At 32.4% G+C, this 23,760-nt stretch overlaps 6 protein-coding genes across 7 annotated transcripts; 5 read left to right on the top strand and 1 right to left on the bottom strand.

Moving 5' to 3' along the window:
* Nucleotides 1-25: 25 nt before the first annotated feature.
* LOC124446092 (MORN repeat-containing protein 4-like) lies at nt 26-642 on the top strand. The gene has a single exon (XM_046996899.1). The coding sequence runs from the start codon at nt 136-138 to the stop codon at nt 586-588; it is 453 nt and encodes a 150-aa protein (XP_046852855.1). The 5' UTR covers nt 26-135; the 3' UTR covers nt 589-642.
* A 642-nt stretch (nt 643-1,284) lies between these two features.
* On the top strand, nt 1,285-2,625 carry LOC124446091 (PI-PLC X domain-containing protein 3-like). Its single transcript, XM_046996898.1, has one exon. The coding sequence runs from the start codon at nt 1,511-1,513 to the stop codon at nt 2,489-2,491; it is 981 nt and encodes a 326-aa protein (XP_046852854.1). The 5' UTR covers nt 1,285-1,510; the 3' UTR covers nt 2,492-2,625.
* Nucleotides 2,626-3,236: 611 nt separating this feature from the next.
* On the top strand, nt 3,237-9,978 carry LOC124446090 (glutathione reductase, mitochondrial-like). 2 transcript variants are annotated; one of them, XM_046996896.1, is made up of 15 exons: nt 3,237-3,471; nt 3,779-3,805; nt 3,907-4,007; nt 4,298-4,367; nt 4,453-4,588; nt 4,666-4,720; nt 5,248-5,347; nt 5,546-5,632; nt 5,981-6,133; nt 6,264-6,305; nt 6,480-6,549; nt 8,010-8,141; nt 8,830-8,963; nt 9,098-9,146; nt 9,785-9,978. In XM_046996896.1, exons 1-15 carry the CDS (start codon nt 3,334-3,336, stop codon nt 9,817-9,819), a joined length of 1,329 nt encoding a protein of 442 aa, XP_046852852.1. In that variant the 5' UTR covers nt 3,237-3,333; the 3' UTR covers nt 9,820-9,978. The 2 variants fall into 2 exon arrangements, with proteins under 2 accessions (XP_046852852.1, XP_046852851.1); XM_046996895.1 differs by lacking the exon at nt 9,785-9,978 and having other exon boundaries at nt 9,098-9,671.
* Nucleotides 6,604-7,339, bottom strand: LOC124446093. The gene is made up of 2 exons (XM_046996900.1): nt 7,185-7,339; nt 6,604-7,094 (listed from the first exon to the last, which is right to left on the bottom strand). Exons 1-2 carry the CDS (start codon nt 7,234-7,236, stop codon nt 6,751-6,753), a joined length of 396 nt encoding a protein of 131 aa, XP_046852856.1. The 5' UTR covers nt 7,237-7,339; the 3' UTR covers nt 6,604-6,750.
* Nucleotides 9,979-10,533: 555 nt separating the features above from the next.
* Nucleotides 10,534-15,967, top strand: LOC124446562 (serine/threonine-protein kinase 26-like). Its single transcript, XM_046997405.1, has 12 exons — nt 10,534-10,769; nt 10,966-11,048; nt 11,531-11,681; nt 12,613-12,669; nt 13,240-13,348; nt 13,575-13,732; nt 13,994-14,179; nt 14,311-14,459; nt 14,559-14,638; nt 14,822-14,883; nt 15,045-15,166; nt 15,255-15,967. Exons 1-12 carry the CDS (start codon nt 10,761-10,763, stop codon nt 15,265-15,267), a joined length of 1,179 nt encoding a protein of 392 aa, XP_046853361.1. The 5' UTR covers nt 10,534-10,760; the 3' UTR covers nt 15,268-15,967.
* Nucleotides 15,968-16,176: 209 nt separating this feature from the next.
* On the top strand, nt 16,177-23,380 carry LOC124446810 (UDP-glucuronic acid decarboxylase 1-like). The gene is made up of 20 exons (XM_046997691.1): nt 16,177-16,557; nt 16,972-17,017; nt 17,119-17,182; nt 17,399-17,442; nt 17,608-17,662; nt 17,775-17,840; nt 18,466-18,518; nt 19,125-19,186; nt 19,497-19,561; nt 19,913-19,952; nt 20,028-20,087; nt 20,228-20,235; nt 20,569-20,682; nt 20,792-20,858; nt 20,958-21,010; nt 21,196-21,239; nt 21,307-21,367; nt 21,736-21,793; nt 22,702-22,808; nt 23,041-23,380. The coding sequence occupies exons 1-20, from the start codon at nt 16,485-16,487 to the stop codon at nt 23,122-23,124; spliced, it is 1,224 nt and encodes a 407-aa protein (XP_046853647.1). The 5' UTR covers nt 16,177-16,484; the 3' UTR covers nt 23,125-23,380.
* The last annotated feature ends 380 nt before the right edge of the window (nt 23,381-23,760 follow it).

The following is a 23,760-nucleotide window of genomic DNA, read 5'->3' as shown; positions in this document are numbered from 1 at the left end:
TGAAAGTTCTTCGATGCAAATGACATCTTTTGTTTACATTGTTCTGCTTCAGTGTTCAAAGCAAATTGGTGATGTATATACTTCATAGTATTATATAAAAGTATTGCAACTTTATAAAACGGTAGAGTTTCGAAGATGCTTAGCTCTACTATTGCTGCTCAACAAACGTATACCTATCCTGTTGGCGATACTTACCAAGGAACATGGGACGACGAGGGAAGAAAACACGGTATTGGAAAATTTAATTCAACAAATGGCAACTTGTATGTTGGTCAATTTGAACACGGTTTATGCTCTGGAGTTGGCGTTTTAAAATTGCCTGACGGATCGCGTTATGAAGGCGAGTTTCTTCAAGGCAAATTTCATGGAGTTGGAGTTTTCACTCGCTCAGATAAAATGAAATATGAAGGAGAATTTTTTGAAGGCGACGTTCGTGGATTAGGTTTGATCACTTTTCCTGATGGTTCTCATGGAATTCCCAGAAATGAAGGAAAATTTGAAGGAAATAAATTTCTGGAGCAAGCTAAAGCGACAGACACTGTAACTAAAGCCCGGGAGGCTGCTTTTAAAGCAAATCAAACGTTATGATTCCATAATTAAATAATTATTCAAAATAAAAATTCAGTTTTCCTTCTTATTTTATATTTGTGTGAAACATTTGGCATGTGGTTTTTTAATATAGAACCTTTCTGTAGCCCACATTAAGGGACTGTAGCCTACATTAAGGGACTCTAGCTATTCATGTGAATGAATCCTATTTATTTATTTGAATCATAAGTGGTACTAGCTTTTTAATTCAGATTCTCTTCTGACATTTCAAACTATTGAAAATGAACTATTTTCAAAATCACTCGTGTCATTATTGTTGCAAACTTCCGAAACACTAGTTTTCAAGACAGCAGATAGCGTCAATGACTGTAACTATATTTATTGTGTATTTATTGATAGTCTGACAAAGTTAAATTAAACGAATTTAATTAAAATTCTCTAATAAACATTTCACTGGAATAACAATGCTTTTTCATGATAAAGCTATTGTTTTTCAACTTCTCCCAAGAAATGAGTAGAAAAATTAATTTTTTCGATGTCGACGTTGTGCAAAATAATGTTTATTACATTGAGCTCATGAGTATATTTTTTAACATTGTCTCTAAGCCAATTTTTGATCCTGTACTCTGTTTAACAACGTAAAAACAGGGTGCCCGCCTGAGTCACATTTAACTGCATCTCTTCGTTTGTGGCGTTCTCTTTCTCCAAATCAATTTTCTCTGGCTCTTCTTGACTAGTTTCTTTCATGTCCAGATTAGCTTCTCCATTATTTTTTCTTTTCAAACTTCAACCTCCCTCATCTTTCTCATAACAAGCTTCTCGCCAGCCAACTGCAGCGAACCAATAACGAGCAAGATCAGGATTCGATCTTTAGTTGCGCACTGCGCCCAATGCGGAGAATGATAGAGCGCCATAATAGTAAAAGTGTTCCATCGTTTAGTCTTTTACTTCAAATTAGCGGATGGAACCTCACGAGAATAAATCTAATGAAACCAGCTCATCATCGAACGGGGACATGAGGAGTTATTCTAACTGGATGGAAAAATTACCAAACGAAAAACAATTATGCCCCCTAAATAAAATTACTGTACCCGGCTCTCACGACTCTGGTGCATTTTGGCTTGACGAGGACATGGGACTCGCACCGGACCGACCTAAATTTGTTGCAAATATTAGTCAAAAACTTGGATTACTTGATAGCACTATTAAATCTTATGTGAAGAAATGGGCCATGACTCAAAGTTTGAATATAGCCGAACAACTTTCAGCTGGTGTACGGTATTTCGACTTCAGAATTGCATATAGAAAGGAGAGTGATGAATTCCGGGTTGTTCATAGCCTTTATGGCAGTGAAGTTGAAGGAATTCTTGAGGAAATCAAAGTATTTTTACGTGAAAATTCTAAGGAAGTAGTACTTTTAGATTTTAATCATCTGTATGATATGGAAGTTGAAGAGCACCTGCGATTGGGCAGTTTAATTAACCAATGCTTTGGACAAATGTTGCATTCCCCCAGAAAAGATTTGTCTATTGCAAGTCTTCAAGAGCTTTGGTTGGCTGGGGAACAGGTTATTGTGTTTTATCACAATAAAGATGTCATTGAAATGTTTCCATCATTTTTTGGAAATGCTTCAATATCTTCAGACTGGCCTAATACTGACGACTTGAACAAATTAACTCATCATGTGTCTTCACAAGGACTTGCAAGCAAAGCTGCTAATCTATTTCATGTTACACAGGCTATTGCTACACCACAACCATCAACAATTTTTAGAAATCTATGGGGTTCGTTAAAGAGCTCCCTTTCATGTAAAACAAATGAAAATGTTAATTCATTGCTCGAGTCAAATCATAACAATTATTCATTTAATGTCATATTAGTTGATCATGTTGCTTTTGATGACCTTATGTCTAATATTATTAGTTATAACTACATATATTGATTTTGTTTTAAAATATTTTATGTAATTTACATTCATCAGTCGTTGATAGTCCAGCCTGCTTATTTAATTCTGCTATGTAAATTTCACAACATTACCATCTATCTGCAGTAAACACATTGAATTTGTAGAGCTAATTATGCAAGCTAACTTTGCAGCTGACTTTCAAATGTTGAGGATTTATTTAGTACACTTGTGGTATGACCAGGAAAGATTGCACATATTACAATTTCCTTGAGGTTTATTGTGCAATCAAGTTTCAAGATTCAGCACCTACCCACCATTGCACAACAGGGATAAATTCTAAATTTCATTCAACAAACTGTCATTTTCAACAAATTATCCTAATCAAGGAAGATTTGCACAAATCCCAGACTACCCCTCTGAATTCACACCTTTACTAAACACATCTTGTGTTGCAAATGCGTTAGTATGTGTGTATAATTTGAGAAAGGCAGGGCTGTAGAAGTGGGGGGGCGCTTGGGAGAGGACCCCCCTTCTACGTTTGATATGGGTAATTTTAAAAGGGCACTATTGACAAAAACGTCAAGAGAGCCCCCCATCTGATAAATTTAGTTCTACAGCACTGGAGAAAGGTATATATAAATCTATTGACTACTTGGCTCAGAGCATGAAAATTTCATTTTTTGTTCAGATGAGAAAATTGGGAAAGATTTTTTTAAGATCTATAAACGTTGATTTAATTTTGGATTTATAAATCATAGCCCAGTGTATGGAGTAAGTCAATCCGGAAGTGATGTGTTGGAATATGTGACATCACCATTCTTCATAACATTGACCGATATTGATTAGACAGTGATAGAGGTGGTGAAATTTTCGAAAAAATGACAGAAAGTATAAGAAAAATGTACGATTATTTGGTCATTGGTGGTGGATCTGGTGGCTTGGCAAGCGCGCGAAAAGCAGCATCGTACGGCATCAAAGCAGCTGTCATTGAACATGGTAGACTAGGCGGTACTTGTGTGAGTTGTTAGATAAATTACATATCATGTGTTGTCTGTGGATTTTTGTAAGAAATAATATACTAGAGAGTTTTTTTGCATGTGAAATCATCGTATTTTTTAGATATTTCAATTTGAAGTCGATGTTAATTTGTTGATATCAATATTAATAAATAGTTTCATGTTACATAACTCAATTGTCAAGTTGGAAGCATTAAGCTGAATCGTGTAAATAATTAGCATGGAGCTTCATAAACTGATACAGTGCTTGTGAAACAATTTTCTATAGTGCTTGTTGAAAAAATATTTCTCTTGTACTTTTTTCTAGGTCAATGTTGGCTGTGTGCCTAAAAAGGTGGTTCATTTGAGTAATAAATGAAAACTTTTTATACTGCATGCTATTAAAAATAAACGATGGTTTTTACTGTGTAAAAAGAAGAAAATTTTTTGTTCTAGGTCATGTGGATTGCTGCATCTATAGCAGAAAAAATGACATATGGATATGTGAAAGATTATGGTTTTAATGTCACTCCAGATGACGCGAAAATTAATTGGGGGTATATATTAATTTTATTCCTGTGTGTATATCATTATGTACAACATTGTCTTTAATCAAAGTTGATGAAATGATGAAATGTAGTTTGACATTCATATTATGTTAAATATTAGGCTTATTTAGTAGCAAGATCATTAAAGATTTTGCTGTGAATTCACTGTTTAAAATATATACCTAGTGATAATCTAACAAACTACATTTTAGTTGAAAAGTTGAAAAAAAATAAGAATATAAATGTGAACTTTTTACATGTTTCTTAGTACAATAATTTATATGCCAATATTTTGACAGGATGATTAAAAAAAAACGAGACGAATATGTCAAAAAACTCAATGGAATTTATGCAAAACTCTTGGATAAAGTAAACTATACACATTGTTTACTTATTTATCAGTAAATATCCCCTCACATGATTATTTTGCTTTTAATACTTAATAATTTTTTAGGCTGACGTTGATCTTATACATGGCGATGCTTCCTTTACAGCCGATGGGAATGTAATTGTTGATAATAAAGATGTCTTTAAAGCCAAAAATTATCTTATTGCTACTGGGGGGTATCCTACCATCCCAAAGTTTCCTGGTACTGATTTGTAGTTTGTAAACAGTTTTAAAAATATTGTAAACTTTTGCATTCTTTCATTTTCTCTTGGCTGTTAGGTCATGAACATTGTATTTCTAGTGATGGATTTTTTGAATTAGAAGAACTTCCAAGGTACATACCATTAAAGGGTAGAAATATTATGCTTACTATTTACATCTATTGATAGTTAGGAACCTCTGAAGGTTAATGCTAATTAAGTTTTATGATTGGTCAAATATATGGTCAGTTTGTATTAAATACAAAAAGTTGAATGATATGCTGCATATCTACCAACTTTGAGAAACCAAAAAAAAACTTAAATTGAGATTTTTAATGAACTTTTTTGTAACGCTAAAAATGGTATAGTTTGTAGGTCTGAACGTAATTGTCAAGTTGAATTTTTCAAAACATCTGTTGTTTATCCTAGTTCTTAAGGATGGCAAGTAATTTTAAAAATTAGTGGCATTATGCAACTGACCTTTAAATTATTGATAAACATTCAAAAAACATTTGATTTTATTCCTTAGGACATTTACATTATTTAATGAATTAAATAATACATACACTGATACACAAACTTTTACTATGCTAGCATTTTTTAAATATTTATGATTTAATGTCATTTTATTTAAATGATTAATTGATAATCAATTTGACAGAAAAACTGTGGTTGTTGGTGCAGGTTATATTGCTGTTGAGCTTGCTGGTGTACTTAAAGAGCTTGGTTCTAATGTCACTTTATTGATACGAAAGAATAAGGTTGTAATGCTGCTTTTCATATCTATGGCATGTCAAAATAAACTCTAGATAAAAACTCAGGATCTTATATGGGATTTTCAGCAGGGACTTAAGGCCAAGATTAAAATATTTTTTTCATTTTAATTAATTTTACAACCCTTTCTCCTAACATTACATAAAATAAATGTGAATTGTGCAGGTATCTATTTCTTTATTTAGGTTTTACGTAATTTTGATTCTACCATCAGCAGCCTGGCAACAGAAAATTTAATTCAGGCTGGTGTAAACCTCATGACAAACACCTCAGTAAGTGATATGAAGATGTTTGAGAGCGATGAAAGATAGGATTCATCCTCATTAAAACACTTTCACAACATTATTCTTATAATATTTATTAACTCCTACTGATTACATCAAACAAGTGACGATCTTAATTTTGAATAATGCTGAATGCAAAATTCTTTTGTACTTTAAACATTATTTTTCTGAATATTGATTTGCCCACAGAATCCTTTTTGCCATCTGAACAATTTCCTTTTCTACAGCATTTACAAACTACAAGTATTAATGTATGTGACTATGAACTCCAACTTACAGTTTTCTCGTGCTTTTTTCTCTACATACCTAAATTTAGCTTTGTTTGTGCAATTTCAGATTTCATCTGTTACCAAAAACAAGTCAAATGGATTACTTTCAGTAAATTTTGATGTAAATGGTGATAAAAGAGAAAGTATCAATGATGTTGATAAAGTGTTATTGGCAATAGGACGATCACCTAGCACTGAAAGTTTAAATCTACCAGCTGTAGTAAGTATTGTAGATATGTGTCGACTGGTCCTCCTTTTTTTTTATAAACATCATTTTCTTCAATATCTTCACCAACAATATATTTGTTTTTCAGTTTTCAGTTTGTAATTTGTTCTTTTTGTACATCTAGGGAGTAAAAACTGATGAACACGGCCACATTCAAGTGGATGAGGTAATTAACAAAAATCCAGACAAACTTTTTCGTTTGGCTAGAGTTAGTATACACTGTTTATTACATATCAAAAAGAGATAGTAATCATGAATTGGTGAAGTTTAAAATTTACTCTGATGTGAGAATAATCTACTGATAATGTTGAAATCAACGAGTGTGAGTACCTTTTTGCAGTTCCAAAATACGTCCAGAGAAAATATTTATGCACTTGGTGATGTGTGCGGAAAAGCTTTACTTACTCCTGGTAAGTAATATATGTACGTCATTTGTGAATACATGCGTAGGCTGTAAAAATACCTTGATGTTCATGAATTTATTCTCAAAAAAGAATGTAAGTTGTTTCAATGACTGTTATTGTCAAAAGAAATCTTTTTACGTAACAAGTCTTTTTACATGCAATGGTAAAAATTAAGGAAGAACTTGATAAAATAATTGTTTTAAAAATTTATTCAGCTTGTCTCTTAAAGTGCATGTAGTCTAGTCCCATTTGCTCACCAGTGTGAACTAAGGATTTTTCTGCTTTCTTTATTATTTTTTCTATCTCTCCTTGATTTTTGTCCATTCGCAGTTTCAAAGATTCCTTCATTCGTCGAGCTAATTGGGAGTAGGTCTTCGCCGAGTTTAATTTTTTCCTTACTTTGTTTAATTTCCACCGTACTTCGCTTTGGCGGTCTTTAAATTCTGGTATCTTTTCAAGAGAATCGCCAGATCCCATTCCTGATATTTCGGCCTGTTGAAGTTCCATCACAATATCTAAGTTGGATCCTTTACCATCGCTATCTTCCGATTCTGTCAATTACAACGGAAATAATCATGAAACATGCTCGAAATTGTTGTGCCTGTGATTTTATTAAAACTTCTTGATTACAGTCGACTTACTTGAAGCCTCCATTAAAACAAGCATCCCTAGGACAAACAGCAAGAGATCCATTTGTGTTGAAACTTGAATGTTGCTTTTGTATGTTGAATGCGCTTTCGTTCTTGTGTGAACATTGCTTGGTGATGAGATAATCAAGGGCAAGACAAACTTTTTTCTACATTAAACACATTATAATTTGATGTTTTGTGAAAGCAGGTTTATTTCTTGAACTTTCCAGTTCAGTGAAGCGTATGTACATCAAAAATTATGTCATACCGTGTTAAACAATAGTTTAATTTAGGTATTTATTTATTTGTTAAAGTTATTAATTACGTTAATCAAAAATTTTCGAATTTCTTGTTATGTGTTAGAAATATATGAGCTTTTTAATACCACTACAATATATTTTATTAACGAAATGGATGTTTCTAAATTTATGAAAGATTGTTATATGCAGTGCGGTGTTTGAAATTGAATGAAGATATGATCTTCGCACTTACCTAGACAATTTAAGCAATTGTCTCATTAATCTGAAAAATTCGTTGAGTCACCTGAATTTTTCAGGTTAATGAGACAATGGCTTAAATTGTCCAGCAAAGTGCGAAGATCATATCTTCATTCAATCTGTTTCTAAATTTATTAAGCAATCATTGCATGTATTGTATTATTTATAGTTTATATGATATTTGCAATTTGTGATGATAAATACTGATGTTATAAGAAAATACTTGAGAACATATATCATTAAAGTATGAGCTTTTAAGTGCATTATTCCCTTGTTGATGTGCGTAGAAAGAGGAGAAAAAATGGAGCCATATACATTTTATGGATTTTCTTGTTTTTAGTTGCAATTGCTGCTGGTCGTCGATTATCAAATCGCTTGTTCAATGGTGAAGTAAACTCAAAGTTGGATTATGAAAACATTCCAACAGTTGTATTCTCTCATCCTCCAATTGGAACAGTTGGTATGACACAAGGTACGTTATTTGCAAAACATTTTGATTTTATGACGTCATTGACACACTTTTTTACTTATTATCTTGGATGAGTTTGCTCGCGCGAGGTTTTTGCATGGAAAATGTTTTCTGAAAAACGACGTTTGTGTTCATAAACTAGCTCAAATCAAAACTTTGAACGGTAAAATTTACCTTATTTTCCAATAATACACACGAACAACTTTTACTTCGATATTGCGAAAACAGTAAAAATTTATACGTCAACATTTTAATTTACTGTTGAAATTATTCGATCTACCTCATGATTAATCTGAATTTTTATCACATTACTTTAAGCTAAATGTATTTATTAATGATTGCAAAAATGGAGAAAAAGACTTTTTAAAACGTGACGGATGATGATCTGTCGTTTTGCTGTGCTTTAGTTCTTGCTTTACGACATGTAACATATTTATAAAGCGGATGGTTTGAACCTGGGAGTATCGTTACATGTTTATGGATGTAGATCGTCCAGGTTATTAAAGTCCTTAGAAGGACTGTTGATGTTGACTGACGTTTTGACAACTTTAGCCGTATTCCCTTGACTCTGAATATGACTACCGCTAAGGTTGTTGAAACGTCAGTCACCAGCAACACCAGTAGGACTCTACTATTCTGGACAATCTACATCTACAAAAATGTAAAATATTTTTGTGACACTTTTTTGTAGAAGAAGCAATCAGTAAACTTGGTGCTGATAAAATCAAAGTGTACATGAACTCTTTTGTTGGATTATATCACGCTATGACTGCACACAAAACTAAGACAACCGTCAAGTTGATATGTTATGGCGAGGAAGAAAAGGTTTGGGGTTAAATTAAATGTTTTCTCTAAATTTACTTTCGAATTAAATGTTGTTAAGTTAACAAAGTTTACACAATCAAATCTTCATCCAATATACGTACTCTCTGAAAAAGAAACATTGTTTAAATTTTTAGGTGGTTGGTTTGCACATACTTGGCAGTGGTGCTGAAGAAATGCTTCAAGGTTTCTCTGTTGCTATAAAAATGGGAGCGACTAAGAATGATTTTGACAACACTGTTGCTATACATCCAACCTCAGCCGAAGAAGTTGTCACTCTTACCAAAGAGCATGTTGTTAAACTAGAATAATCATAAAATCTGCCATTTAGGACCTGTTCATATGAGACGGGCCAGCCCGCTTAAGCCGGGCTAGGTAGCTTTGCCGATATCTTGCCTCATATATTATTTTACAATGTTTTTGAAATTGCTTTCATATGAATATCGGGCCAGCCCGGCTTGGCGAGATTGCTTGAATTAAGCGGGATTTCGCCATATGAATGCGAATACAAATTGGCCCGGCAAACTAGCTAGCCTGGCTTAGGCGGGCTAGCCGGCTCATATGAACTGGCCCTAATATAACATTCTACAGACAAAATTCATCTATACACACCATTTTGGCATTGTTGAGCAACAGGAAAATGTTTTACCATTACATTTTCGTCGATAAAATTAGCTCGTTTCAAGTAAATAAAATATTTAAATCCTGGTATTTTTCGTAATATTGTGTTGTATATGCCACTACGTATATACTTTCGACTCTAGTCTCAACACACAAACCTATCTTTACACACCACTGAATCACTGACAATATTTTCATCGTAGGCAGCGGAAGATGGTTTAAATTAGGAGCTGTCTGAATCCTGGGGTAGTGGGGCTCGAATGCACGAAGAGCATCAACGATGGGAGAACCGTTAAAGTGCTTCCTATCAAAAGATTTGAAATGTAACGTCTTAATACTTGAAGTATAAATAAAAGTATTGAAGAATGCCAACTGTATAATATGGCAAACTGCATAATATGGCAAACTGTATAATATGGCAATGCCCTAGTAGGCACCCAAAACCTCATAAACACCAATTTTTTTGAGATTTGACTTTACAATACAGTTACACTAAAAGGCCTAAACAATAACGTTAACAGCTACACTAAAAGGCCGAAATATTTTTTCGTAGAGCATTCTCAATTAATTATATACGATTTTCATTAACCACATCTTGGGCAGCGCATCGTTTTTAAAACTTGAGAACCCAAAAATGAAATTTATGTCCGTGCTCTCACACTGACCTAGTTACAAATATTATTTAGGATTGAAATCCTCATTTTAACATTTCCACGAACAAAAAGGCTAAAAAATCTGAATTCCGAGAAAACGGGGGCCTCCCATGTTGCGTCTGTGTTCAATTTTTGGCACAGAAGTAGAGGGAGTTATAGAATTAAATTCAAAATTAAATTTAAAAAATGTTATGGTTATTACAACATGTTTTTTTTAAAAAATTATGAGTTATAATGAATATAGTTACAGATTGAACACTCTCGTTTGAAACCAGCCCAACCTGTCACGTGATTGTAGCTTGTTACTTCCAAAATGGCGATAAATAGGAAAGATAATAACAGTTGTTCTGTTCGAGGGATCTAACTTTTGAACGTTCAATTTGAGAAAATTATGCAAAGTTTATCGTATGTGGGATGAGCTGTTTCCCCTGCTCTTTGGGTGCAACATTTTCCTTTAGGCTTATGTAATTTCTATTCCTATGTAATCCAGTACGGAACCGTCGAACAGCAAGTTGTCGAATTTTGAATGGCAGTGGTAAACATATTTCGTATTTCCTTGTCGTTTTAAATATTCGGAAGTATATATAAGACTTAAAACTGTACTAAAGTGAGAAATATCACGTAATCATAATTTGTTATTTCTTTAACGTAGTTTGTTTCAAACGACTTCGTTATAAAGACGGAAGTTTCGAGTTTATCCTATTATACTGACATAGATTTTTAATTTGTAGAACAGAATGCGAGAAGATCCTGAGGATGTTTTTACGAAACAAGAAGAAATCGGGAAAGGCTCATTTGGTAAAGTGTACAAAGGGTAAGATAACCATTTTAGCCTAATTACTAAACATGTTCCAGGTGATTAAGTCTATGTACAGCGTCTTGTTTCAAGGAGTGATATACTTATCTAAATAACACCTTTTGTTATTGAAATGATTTTACTTTGACTAAAGTAAGCAATTATCCATTGCGTTTTAGCAAATTCTTGTATTGAGATGTTATTGTTTCTTCTTCTAACAAGAGAACAATGTTGAAATTTTAAGCTATAATTATTCCATTATTTTGCTTCCTTGTTTGATGTCTTTGTAATTTTCCCACAAAGTTATTTTCTAGTTCCTTACTCTTCATCATAATGGTTGATTTAAAAAAAATTGGAACCCTGTTTTACCACTTGAAAGAGTTATTTTATTTCCTCATTGTTTTAGCATGTTTTGTCATATGTTTTATTTCACCTATAAGATATTGGGTTACAGTTGTTTACATAATATTTAGTTGGTAAAAAATTATAATATTTTTTAGAATCAACAAGAAAACAACAGATGTTGTCGCAATCAAAATCATTGACTTAGAAGAGGCAGAAGATGAAATTGAAGATATACAACAAGAAATTACAATTTTGTCTCAATGTGATTCACCATATGTCACCAAATATCACGGATCTTTTTTGAAGGTATACTTAAAGTATATTATTGGCTACACTTCACAATTTGAGAAACAGCTTTACAAGGGAGTACCTAATGCATTTTAGTGGGCACTGTTAAATCTGTCTAGCCCCTTTTTTAAAAGTGAAATTGTTTGGTATAATACCGAAATTGGGAGATTTTTAAATAATCATCATAAATTTTGTAATTTGATTATAGTCATTATACTTGGCATTTTGTTGATCAAAACAAATTTGAGAAAATGAATCACAATTTTTTTTGCCGTCACTATTGCAAATGTGCAAGATTTGCAAATTGAACTTACTTTGATAGTTCATCCTATTCCCATGAGAGACAATGAACTTTGACAACTGTCAATGCATGAAACCAATTTGAGATTCATCAAAATGTTGGTTACTTTAATGACATCCTTTATAATATTTAGACCTACTGTCATTAATTTTTCTTTTTTGTTATCATATATACTTGCATTATAAGAGAAGATCAGTATTTCTCTGAATGTATTTGTCAAAAACTATTTTATGCAACATTTGTGGGAAACTCTCCCAATATCTGCATTTTTCTGCACAATGCCTGAAGTTTGAAAACAACTGATGGTTTTTATACTTAAAACAGATACCATGTAATATTAGAATATTCTCCAATCAGGTTATACGTAGTGCATATTTTGTATTTTATACTAAGCACTGTTAATGATAATGTGTGCAGTTTTATCAGTTGTATGTATTGAAAAATTGTTGTTTGAGATATTAATCATTTCCTCAAAATTTCATATGTGATTTATTAAAGTGCCACTAAAAGTAAAATGTTGTTGTTGTGTGGGGATGGTTTGTCAAAAGTATTTGGTTGCAAATATTTTTGCAAAGCTGATTTAGTAAGCAAGTTTAATAAAACATTAAAAAAAGCAAAGTTTGTGTTTGATATCTGAATGACATGTAGGGTTCTAACCTATGGATAATAATGGAATATCTTGGAGGTGGTTCAGCTCTAGACTTGGTAAGAAATTATTTTGTGTTGTTTGAATAATTTATTATACGTATTGCCTCATAAGAAACAAAATGTTTGATTTTTGTCTGGTACATAAAGTGGTAAAACATTTTTTAAAGATCTTGTTTTTTCATAATTAGATCTTTCATCAAAGTCCATCATGCCACTTATCCAAACAAAAAAGTTCAATCCTTTGTTATAGGTTTTTCAATTCTTCCCAGTGTCATAGCCAGGCCGCATATTTGGTCATGTTATGTAAATTTCAGATCATTAACATAATTTATTTCTTCGGAAATGTATTGTTTTACTGTGTGTTTACACAGAAATATTAACGTACCATGACCAAGTTGAGGTTGGTTATGGTACTGATTCTTTCAACTATATAAATATGGCATTTTTCAATTCAAAACATCACTTTTTAGTGAAGGAGAATCTGCTTTAAGTTAAAGAATAGTATCAACTAGTAGAGGGCAAGTGCGCCGGCTATAGATACGTAAATAAGGGCAAGAGGATTATTTATGAGTATGAGTTCAGAAAATGGTGAAATCGTTCATATTATGGTGGTGTTTTATGTTTTAGTTAAAAGCTGGATCGTTTGACGAATTGGCAATCGCAACAATATTGCGAGAAATATTAAAAGGGCTAGAGTATCTTCATATGGAGAAAAAAATTCATAGAGATATCAAAGGTAAACTGATTTGTCATTATTGTTGCATTTTATTTACATTTATGGCGTCATATCTGCAAATTAGTGAAAAACTGGCATTAGACAGCTTGTTAATGTTTCAATAATTTGTTGCCTGTTGGAAGAGTTGGATTTACGTATGTTTCTCATCAATACTATTGCTACAATTATTTTCGTTTTTGGCATGAAGCAAATGGACGAAAAAAAATCAATGTTCATCATATTTCAGCTGCCAATATTTTACTCTCTGATCATGGTGATGTAAAACTTGCTGATTTTGGAGTTGCTGGTCAGCTTACAAACACAATGGTTAAACGGAATACTTTTGTCGGCACACCGTTCTGGATGGCACCAGAAGTTATAAAACAATCAGCATATGATGCTAAGGTATGTAGAGCTTTGAATTGGATTTGCTGTATTCACTTACCACGCAACTACAACTCGATTTACCTAGTGGCGTAGCCAGCTCGCAAAATTAGTAATGTTATGTACATTTTTCATCATTATCTTTATTCATTTCTTTAGAAATTTATTGATTTTACTGTAAGGGAACACCAAAAATTTTCATAGCATAAATAAATGTACCGGCTGACTACGTCACTGGTTTACTTTCTCTTTACTTGAGTAAATTTATTTGTTTATTTTTAGGCAGATGTTTGGTCCCTGGGTATTACAGCTATTGAGTTAGCTAAAGGCGAACCACCTAATGCTGACTTGCATCCCATGAGGGTTCTCTTTTTGATCCCAAAAAATAACCCTCCTCAACTAGACTCGCAATATTCGAAGAACTTTCGTGAGTTTGTTGGAACGTGCCTTCATCATGATCCATCTTATGTACGATAATTTCATTTTAATTACTACAATGCAAGGGCCAGTTTAGTGTAAAACCAGCGATGAATAATGATTGTTTAAACAAGTCCTAGTAACTTTAACTGGAACTGTTGATTTTGAAAATTTTCCTTTAGAGACCATCTGCAAGGGATTTGTTAAAACATAAATTTATACGTATGGCCAAAAAGACTTCATACTTAATTGAGTATATTGACCGCTACAAGAAATACAGAGAAGTACATCGTGATGATGATGAAAATGGCGATAGTTCAGGAGACGAAATGTACGTTGCTTTTGTAGTCTCTGTCGGTTTAATTGCTTCGAAATTATTTTCTTTAAGTTACTAACAACGTAAAATGGACTTTCTTGATGATTATTCTAGCGATGAAAGTTCTCACAGAAATCCCATTGATACATGGAAATTCGTCACCGAAAGAGGCACGCCAAATGGCATCCTCTCAGGTGGGTTTGATAAAAATAAATGCTAAAATTTAGGTTATTATAAAGAACGTATAGGCAATTAGCCCGCCAACTTTATGCTTCAAAATCGTTAGAGGTTTGTGCTGCTGTTAAAATGCGTTAGTAGCCTATTTATTATTATTTTTGAGAACCAATTCATTACGTCCGTTTTATTTTTTATTAAAGATTCTCCTACGATACCAACATCAAAAAAATTACCTACTATACTGATTCCCGCCCTGGAAGAGGTAAAAGACGTGTTAATTTTTTGCTTTTATCTCGAATATCGCCATATATCTTTACAATTGCAAGTAATATTTTTTATTCTTTAAGGTTTTAAAGTCATTCCCGTTTATTTTATAAGTCGCCCATGTACTTTGTTATTTTTTAAGTGTTTCCATCTTTTCAGTTGAGGTTGAAATATGGTGCTGATGTTATTGACAATGTTCAAGACATTTTACTCGATGCAGATAAAAATGCTCCGGAAATAATTGATAAACTCCTCGTCCAACTAATACATAAAATCAAAAGGTAAAGTTAGCATGTAGTATTACTGTAGCCGTTATTTTTATCGCACAATAAATTGTTCATCATCAAGACTTTTACTTTATTTTTCTAGTGTGTCAACCTAGCGACTGGTTGAATTTAAGATGTCGTGTTGTATATAAGTTTCATCTTTCTTTCTCAAGATCAATTGAATTCATTTGGCAAGCAAACTATTGTATTAGAAACTGTAGTAACAGGCTAACAGCCATCTTGTATTCTTCGATTGTACAGTGAAAATGCGAAATGCATACGTTTACGCATTGTCTTGATGTGCATGTTCGTATAGCTTGGCATTAGTTAAAATTAGGTTATTTATCTACCAATTTATGCAAGTTTAAATTATCGCAACATAAACAAGATGGTGAATATCGGTTTCACTTGAATATATTGCTGATGAAAATCGTAATGTTTTGGTTTGTTTTGAGATACTGGATTTTGAGCATCGTAGACTAAAAAGTGAAAGCGTTGTCGTGCTTCATTTAGTCATATTGGATTTTCACTTGACGCGTTTGTTCTGCGCAAAGAGAGATGCCATTGTTAGTATTTGTTTTACTGACCAAGCTTTCGAAACGCAGCTTTTGAACTCGCTTATTCGAGACCTAAAAACATTTCTTTTTTTACTAAGTGTACTAAAACAATCATGCAAAATATCTTTTTCACGCATGTAATCGAGTAGATATCATATGTTTTATTAACTTATTGTAATAGACCTTGTTGCATAGGTTGCATATTGTAAATTTGCTAATGAGTAAGTAGTTCGCATTTTTATTTTTCATTTCGTTGAAATCTTTCTGCATTTTTCAATTAACTTGTTCTTCACGTTGGAAAACTTCACTAGCTTGCGGTAACTGAAATTTAAAACATGATACATTTTTTGTGAAAAATTACCTTTGATATGATTGGGTTTTGTGTGAGAACGCTCGCACGGTTATGCTTAGGGAATTTGACACAAGTTTTCCAACCTGCTTGGCTACGTGTCAAGAACAATGAAAATTTGGATTTCTGATGAAAAGAAGTAAATAAGACCATTTCCCCAAAAATCTATTGCTAACACAAAAGATTGGCTAGCAGTTGCACTTCACTCCTATTTTACTTAACACTGCTGGTGAAGCTAAAAACCATGTTTCTGTAACAAAAATAACACAAAGTACCGTACCGCAACAAACAACATTTATATTGGTGCTGGAGTAACTATATATGCATATGTGGATTTCGTCAAGTCTTTTATTGTTAAAAAAAATGGTGGAGGCAAACATCGCGTTACGATAATGTATTATGAATTGACTCTCGGGCATTTTTGGTGATGTTTCGTGCTATTTTAAAATTATTTAAGCGAGCTAAGGCGTTATTTTGCGTTGCATGTATGATACTGACAAGTAAGCATTAAATTTGTAAAGTTATTTGTAGTTATTTTATTTGTATCTGCACTGTACATACATATACTGACGTACCTCAGTAATGATATTAAATACTTCAATCTGCTGCATAAATTTTTGATGTAGGCACAAAATTTTTATTTCAACATGAAGGGATCTAAATCAAAGATTTACCTTTACTAATATACTAATCATTAAAATATGTGAATATCTTAGTGAAGGTTAAACCCAGGTCACACTTAGCTGTGTAAACTTTCAGAAAAATTTTGTAGGAGTACTGTAGTAAAGTACTTTTTAGATAGATAAAAGTACATACAATTTATATTGACAAAATATCGTTATAAGACTAAATTTTCAGGTTTGAGTATAAGGCTTATGTTTTATTTACTTTTTCATATTTATCTTATTTTCAAGTTTGGATGCTTATTGAAGGACTCAAGAAAGTATCTGGACAAGCAAGGTATTCCTCAGAGATAACAATTGCTAGTTAAATAAATTAGTAAAAGTTAAAATAAAATGAAAGTACAGAGATGGTCATGTTCTTTTGATCATTTGTTTCAGTTCTATTGTTCGTTTCAAACATTTGAAGCAACTGAAACAAGAGTTGGAAGAAAAATATATTGAGGTAAATTTTTATAGCTAGCTGTACCCATTTGAACTTATTTGCTTTTAATGAAAAGTTTGACATTTCTTTAAATTGTAATAATTTTACTCAAATGTAACCTTGTTAAAAAATTTCATTCCAACATAGTTATCTACACATTAAATATGTTTATGTTAATGGAGGTGTTTCTTTGAATCAAATCTTGCAGGATTTTACTTAGTTTGTCCAACTTTACAGATCCTCCATCCTATAAAGTTGAGGCTATCACAATTGGAAAAGACGTAAATATAAAATTATTAAGTCTTTAACCCACGTGCAAAGCCAGCCTGGTGTGCAAATTAGCTTTGCGTTTATTCCCTGAACATATGATGAATAAGTGGAATTTTCTACATGATAAACTTTGTGAAATAATGTTGAAATTGTTTATTAATTGCATGTTTTCCTAGTAAGAAGTTTCCTCCAACTAAGGACTTACCTGAAGGTTATCGCAAAAGGATTTTAGTAAGATAATCACATGTTTTTCAGTAATGTAGTATTTTTGTCTTTTATTCATGATTTATTTTTGATGAGTTTCAAAGTTTAACCATTTTATATTTTGGATAAAATTTATTAGGTGACTGGGGGTGCAGGTTTTGTTGGTTCACATTTAACTGATGCTTTAATGATGGCTGGTCATGAAGTAAGTATTAAATGAAGGAAAATAGAAGGTAATAAAAATGTAAATACCATAAATGATTCGATATATGCTCCCTTGAAGTGTGAATTTTAATTAGATGCTTCTCTCTCTAACAGGAATCACTCCTACACATGTTTCCATTCTGATAATAATGTTATTATAGTAGATTTTCTATTGGGCTGTGTATGTTTAGTCTTAGTTTTGTGTTCATTTGTTTACACTAAAAATGGTATACACGCCTCTGCCTGTTAAATACCTTGTATCTATTAAATGCCTCTCTTAGAACTGCTAGAATTTATTATTAGTTCCCAGGCATCTATTAGATCATTTACAGTAGATATATGAACTTTGATTGCACATTTAACAGCAAATAATCTTGGACTAAATGTCCAGTGTGACTGGGATTAGTATGATTTTTCCTATTGACTTTTTCCCTTGAAAAATAGTAAAGCTCATAGAAAAGCTATTCTTGAAGCTTATGTTTTTGAGATGATTAAGGATTGAATTCATTTTGCTATTCTGACTGTGCCTACGTCCTCTCTAACCCTTCTGTTCTCAGTGGTTCATTTATGCTCATGCTTGACATATCTTTCTCAACTTGCCTCATGTTGTCTGATCTCTGTTTTAGGTTACTGTCATTGACAATTATTTCACTGGTAGAAAAAGAAATATTGAACATTGGTAAAAAAATTATATTTTGTTCAACATATGAATTTTGAAGTAAATGGTTTGAACCCAGGAGTATCGTTATATGTTTGTTGATGTAGATCATCCATGTTAGTAGAGTCCTGGGAAGGACTATTGTTGATGTAGACTGGCATTTCGAGAACCTTAGCTGTAGTCATCTTCAGATTGAAGGGAAGCTTGAGGGTTGACTCTGAAGATGACTCCCTAAGGTTGTCGAAATGTCAGTCAACATCAACATCAATAGCAACACTCTTTCTCAGGACTCTATTAACCTGGATGATCTATATCCACAAACATAAATATGAATTTTGATTATCAGTTTGCATTGTTTTTAATTTTTCTTGTCTGACATATCAATCTATATCTAGCAGTCAGTATGACATGCATTTATAGCTAAATATTTATGTCTCCTAGCTGGGGTCTCAGAAAATGAATGTTGTCCTCTTTTGTTTTAATTTTTATTGAGATATGTTAACGGAGACAGATTAATTTTATTTCAGTCACAATGGCACAACTATAATGAAACAAATTTTATCGTCAGGCTTTTGTTTTTTTTTGGTTTTTTTACAATGTAATGAAAGTTATTTTCCCACTTTTCAGGATAGGTCATCCTAATTTTGAAATGATTAATCATGATGTTGTGGAACCTATATTTTTGGAAGGTTAGCAACGATTTACATTATAAGTTTGGATGATTTAAGGAAGACGATACAAAGAGTTATGTTGCTTAAACTTTGGCCGTTTATACAAAGTTCAAAAGTATTTTCTATTTTGGCTGAAAAGTAAATTCTTGAAACCTGTAAATCGCGGTGTGAACCGTATTCTTTACGACAATAACCAGGCTAATGTTTTTGCCTTGATTGTAAAAATCAAAGCTCATAAAAGTTGAGCGTTTATGCAATGTTTAGGAACATTTTCTTATAAGTAAAACATTTTGAAAGACCGAAATTTTTATATGATTTTTCCTTCTAGTTGATCAAATTTATCATCTGGCTTCACCTGCTTCACCTCCACATTACATGTACAATCCTATTAAGGTACGTTTTTTAAACACATATACTTGGTAGTATTACTTGGTTTCTATCTTTGCTGCACATGTGTTGAGAACAAAGCCCACACAAGGCCATCGAGGCCGGTAATGCTGTACGTATCAATATTTTATCTACCTTTCCAGGAACTTCTGATATTTCTATGATATTTACTCCTTTTTTTACACTCTGATTTTTTTGTATAGAAAGTGTTTCAAAGTACAATATATTAAATTAAATTTTACGATTGAAATATCTTAAAACACGTTCACTTATTGCAACCCATGAAAAAAATTTCCAAGTTTGTAGTCGTTTTTTAGTTTTTGTTGTATAGCTTGTACGACTTTCAGTTGTTTTTAGACGATAAAAACGAATGCTCTTGGAACTCTGAACATGCTTGGTAAGCTCAATGTTTACTCTACTGTAACATTAGCTATGTCATGTAATGTTTCTCTATAAGTTTATGTTCCTTCAGGTTTAGCTAAAAGGGTTCGTGCTCGACTATTATTGGCATCTACATCTGAAGTTTATGGAGGTAATGGAATATAATCAATAAATTTCAACTATACACGCATCTGCTTCTTGCTTGTTGTATCCAACTATGATTTTAATTCGCAGACCGTTTTCTTTTTTCTAACATTTTTTCTTTTTGCAATGTGTGCTGATTTCATACAGATCCTGAAGTAAGTTCGACACAATCTTAATCAATTTTGGCTATTTGTTTTACTCTCGTATTTGACGTTTCTAAAACTGACTAAAAATGTAAGAACTAAGTAGCTACGTAAAAACTATTGTTAAGGTATAATTCCTGTTTTTTTTTGAGCTTATTGCGTTTGAGTAAATTTTATTTTTTATGTTTATCGAAATGACTTAACAGCTTGTGTAATTTCAAAATTATATATGTAATGAATGATTTGCCTTCAGATTTAATGTGAAAGACAATTTGCTTGAGGAGGAAACATTGTTTTTTCTTATATTTTGTTTTGAACTCTATATATATGACATTTTCTGGATAGATACATCCCCAACCAGAAAGTTATTGGGGTCATGTGAACACCATTGGACCGAGAGCATGTTATGATGAGGGAAAAAGAGTCGCAGAAACAATGTGCTACGCGTATGCAAGACAGGTTAATGTACCCTTGGCTGATGATATACTTATCTTTATACGTAGTATGATTATTTATCAAAATATATAAACGAAGCCCAAAATATTGTCTTAACTATGTTTCATTTTAGGGTGGTGTTGAAGTTCGTATAGCGAGGATTTTCAATACGTTTGGTACACGAATGCATATGAACGATGGTAGGATTAAGGAACTCTTTTAATTTGTACAGCAAGCACTTTTTGATAGCTGAAATAAACTTACACACTATTCGAATATTTTTGTCTATATACATATAGGACGTGTTGTAAGCAACTTTATTCTACAAGCTCTTCAAGGTCAACCAATTACGGTGATTACTTTTGCTCAATAATCTTTCTCTCCGTTTATATTTACCATTTTATGTTCCCATATTGTTTTGGATAATTACTTTTTTGTCTTTATTTGTATCATCTGACGTAAATTGGATTTAATTGATTCGATTGAAACGGTTTACATATTGACTTAAATCAAATTTTTCTTTTAATGTTCTTTTAGATTTATGGCGAAGGTCTTCAAACTAGATCGTTTCAATATGTGAGGTACTCTAATATTTTTCTTGGTTTTTGTTTTGATTTGATTTTGTGGTGTTAATTTTTGCTATTTTAGTGATCTGGTGGATGGTCTTATTAAACTAATGAACAGCAATGTTTCAACTCCAGTCAATCTAGTTAGTTCAATTTAGAGTAATATTAATGACTTATTGCGCATGCGTTGTGGTTGAATTTACATGTTGACTGTTGAGTTTGTCTTACATTTCTTCTCGCCATTTTTCTTGAGATTTGACGGGTTGCTTTTCATTTAAAAATGTTATGGCGACTTAGTTAAAGATACTGCTTGAGAAAAATTCTCTTGAATTGTGCTCTTTTGCACTTATGTATAATCAATTATTACCAACATATGTTTCTGACATCAAAAATAGAGTTTCTTTAATCAAATATCCAACGAGAAGACATGTGTATTTATGGTCTAAATATCTTTTTTATGAAGTTGTGCATTTTACTTCATTTTATCTTTACATTTATATTTTAATTAAAGGGAAACCCCAGCGAACACACGATAAAACAATTTGCCTTGATGATTCGGAAAAGAGTGGGTAGGTACATTGCACTAGACATGCACACTTGTTTTTGCATTGATATTCCTTTTTGGTTTTCTTAGTTTTGTATTGAGACACATGCGCAAATTGCATTGGGTTTTTCATGACATAATTTAACATAGCATTGTGCTAGTTGCCTGGACTTGCATGTCAATATAGCTGCAATGTAATATTAATTTTCATTGAAAGAATTACTTATTTACAATATTGGACAAAATACTCAAAAAAATTACAAAGTTGCCTGGGTTTTAGTGTAATAAAGATGAATGCCCGGCATGAAATTTTAATAACAGCCATTTGCCAATTATTTTTTTACATTTTTGTCAATTGTCAAATATCGTCATAACACAATCATCCTCGGACTAATGTAGATTAGCTAAGTGATAAAAAAAATCATGAATATACAATCATTTGCGTTCAAGCGTTGAGTGCAAGAAATTTTTCACGATATTTCCATGTCTGAACAAACGTGTTACACAAACCTGCAAAGATGTTGATCCACAAAGGAAACTTGCTTAACGGGCTTGTCAAACGTTGACATATTTTCTTTAAAAGATGCGAATCCACGCCTAAAACATGCAGTAAATGACAAGGAAACGTAACGTTTCCGACAAGGAAACTTCGTGAAAAGACTATTGCAAATATCAACACTTGTATGTCTTTTTACTTCCGTTTTTGATTGAGGAATAATAAGGACAATAACAGTGTTATTATTTACCTTTTTTCCTATTTTCACCTTTTTCCTATTTTCTCAGTCACTCGGTTATATTTCAAGACAGTCGCCATTTTCGACGCGAAAATAATTGAATATACTCTAAAGTTTTTTTGCTCATTTTGAGATACATCTATTTGTAAAATGTTACCCCTAATACCAAATGTATTCATCAATTTTGACTATTGTTTAGGAAACAATAGCAGTAAAATTGTTATGCTAGACGCCCAAGAAGATGACCCAAGGAAAAGAAAACCGGACATAAAAAAAGCTAGAATTACTCTTAACTGGGAACCAAAAGTAAGTTTTCTTTTTAGCTTATAATCGTTTTTTGCAGCTTGCATTATTAATATTGAGGGATTATAGTATAAAGCATCTAAAATTAAACATTACAGTTAACAATTTTGTAGCAATGCAAAATTGTTTTTGAGATAACAATCAGCAATTAGTAACAATGATTTCATTCAACACAAAACTTACTCCTTATAAAATAAAAGGCTCTTTTTGAATTATCATTATACGTTAATTATAGGTGAGCCTTTCAGTTGGGCTGGAAAAAACAATACGTTTCTTTCGAAATGAATTGGCTCGGCTTTCTGAGCAAAAGCAACTCTAACTTCTAGTCATTCCTAACTCCAAATTTGGTTTGGGTATGATAATAATATTGTTTATAACGCGTATTATTTAGATATTTATAGAAAAATAACTTCTTTATAATTGATGTGTGTGATACTCGCATATGTATTGGATAGTTTACAAAGCAGTAAAGTTACAAGGAGACTTTACCAAGCTAACGAATGAGCCAAAAGATAACTAGTCTAGCACTCATGTTTCATTGTTGTTCTGTTTATATATTAAACAGGAGCAATTCATATTTAGTTAGGTTTTAATGGATGGCATGCGGAGTTAATTTGGTTTTAGTGGATGACATGCTAAAATTTAGCCTTGTGCTGCAAACGAATGCATCATAGTTATTGGACCAACGTATGGATGCAGGCCTGTTGTGTTCGTTAGTCTACAATAAGGGGTAATGCTGAGAGGCATGTTGGATACGACGTGCCTTAGTTTGAACACAATATTCTCTTCGCTATTGTCGATTGATTTTGTTCATGTTGAATGCATCATGTTGTGTGAATTTGTACACAATATTGTGTGATGTTACTTGTTGAGGGACATTAGCTTTTGTTTTTGGATCAAATTCAAATCGGTTAAAACATATCGTGCAACATTTGACCGCCTGATAATTAGGATC

This window comes from Xenia sp. Carnegie-2017, unplaced genomic scaffold (assembly GCF_021976095.1).
Source record: "Xenia sp. Carnegie-2017 unplaced genomic scaffold, XeniaSp_v1 HiC_scaffold_22, whole genome shotgun sequence".
Taxonomy (NCBI): Eukaryota; Metazoa; Cnidaria; class Anthozoa; order Malacalcyonacea; family Xeniidae; genus Xenia; species Xenia sp. Carnegie-2017.
This window is presented reverse-complemented; position numbering and strand designations above follow the sequence as displayed.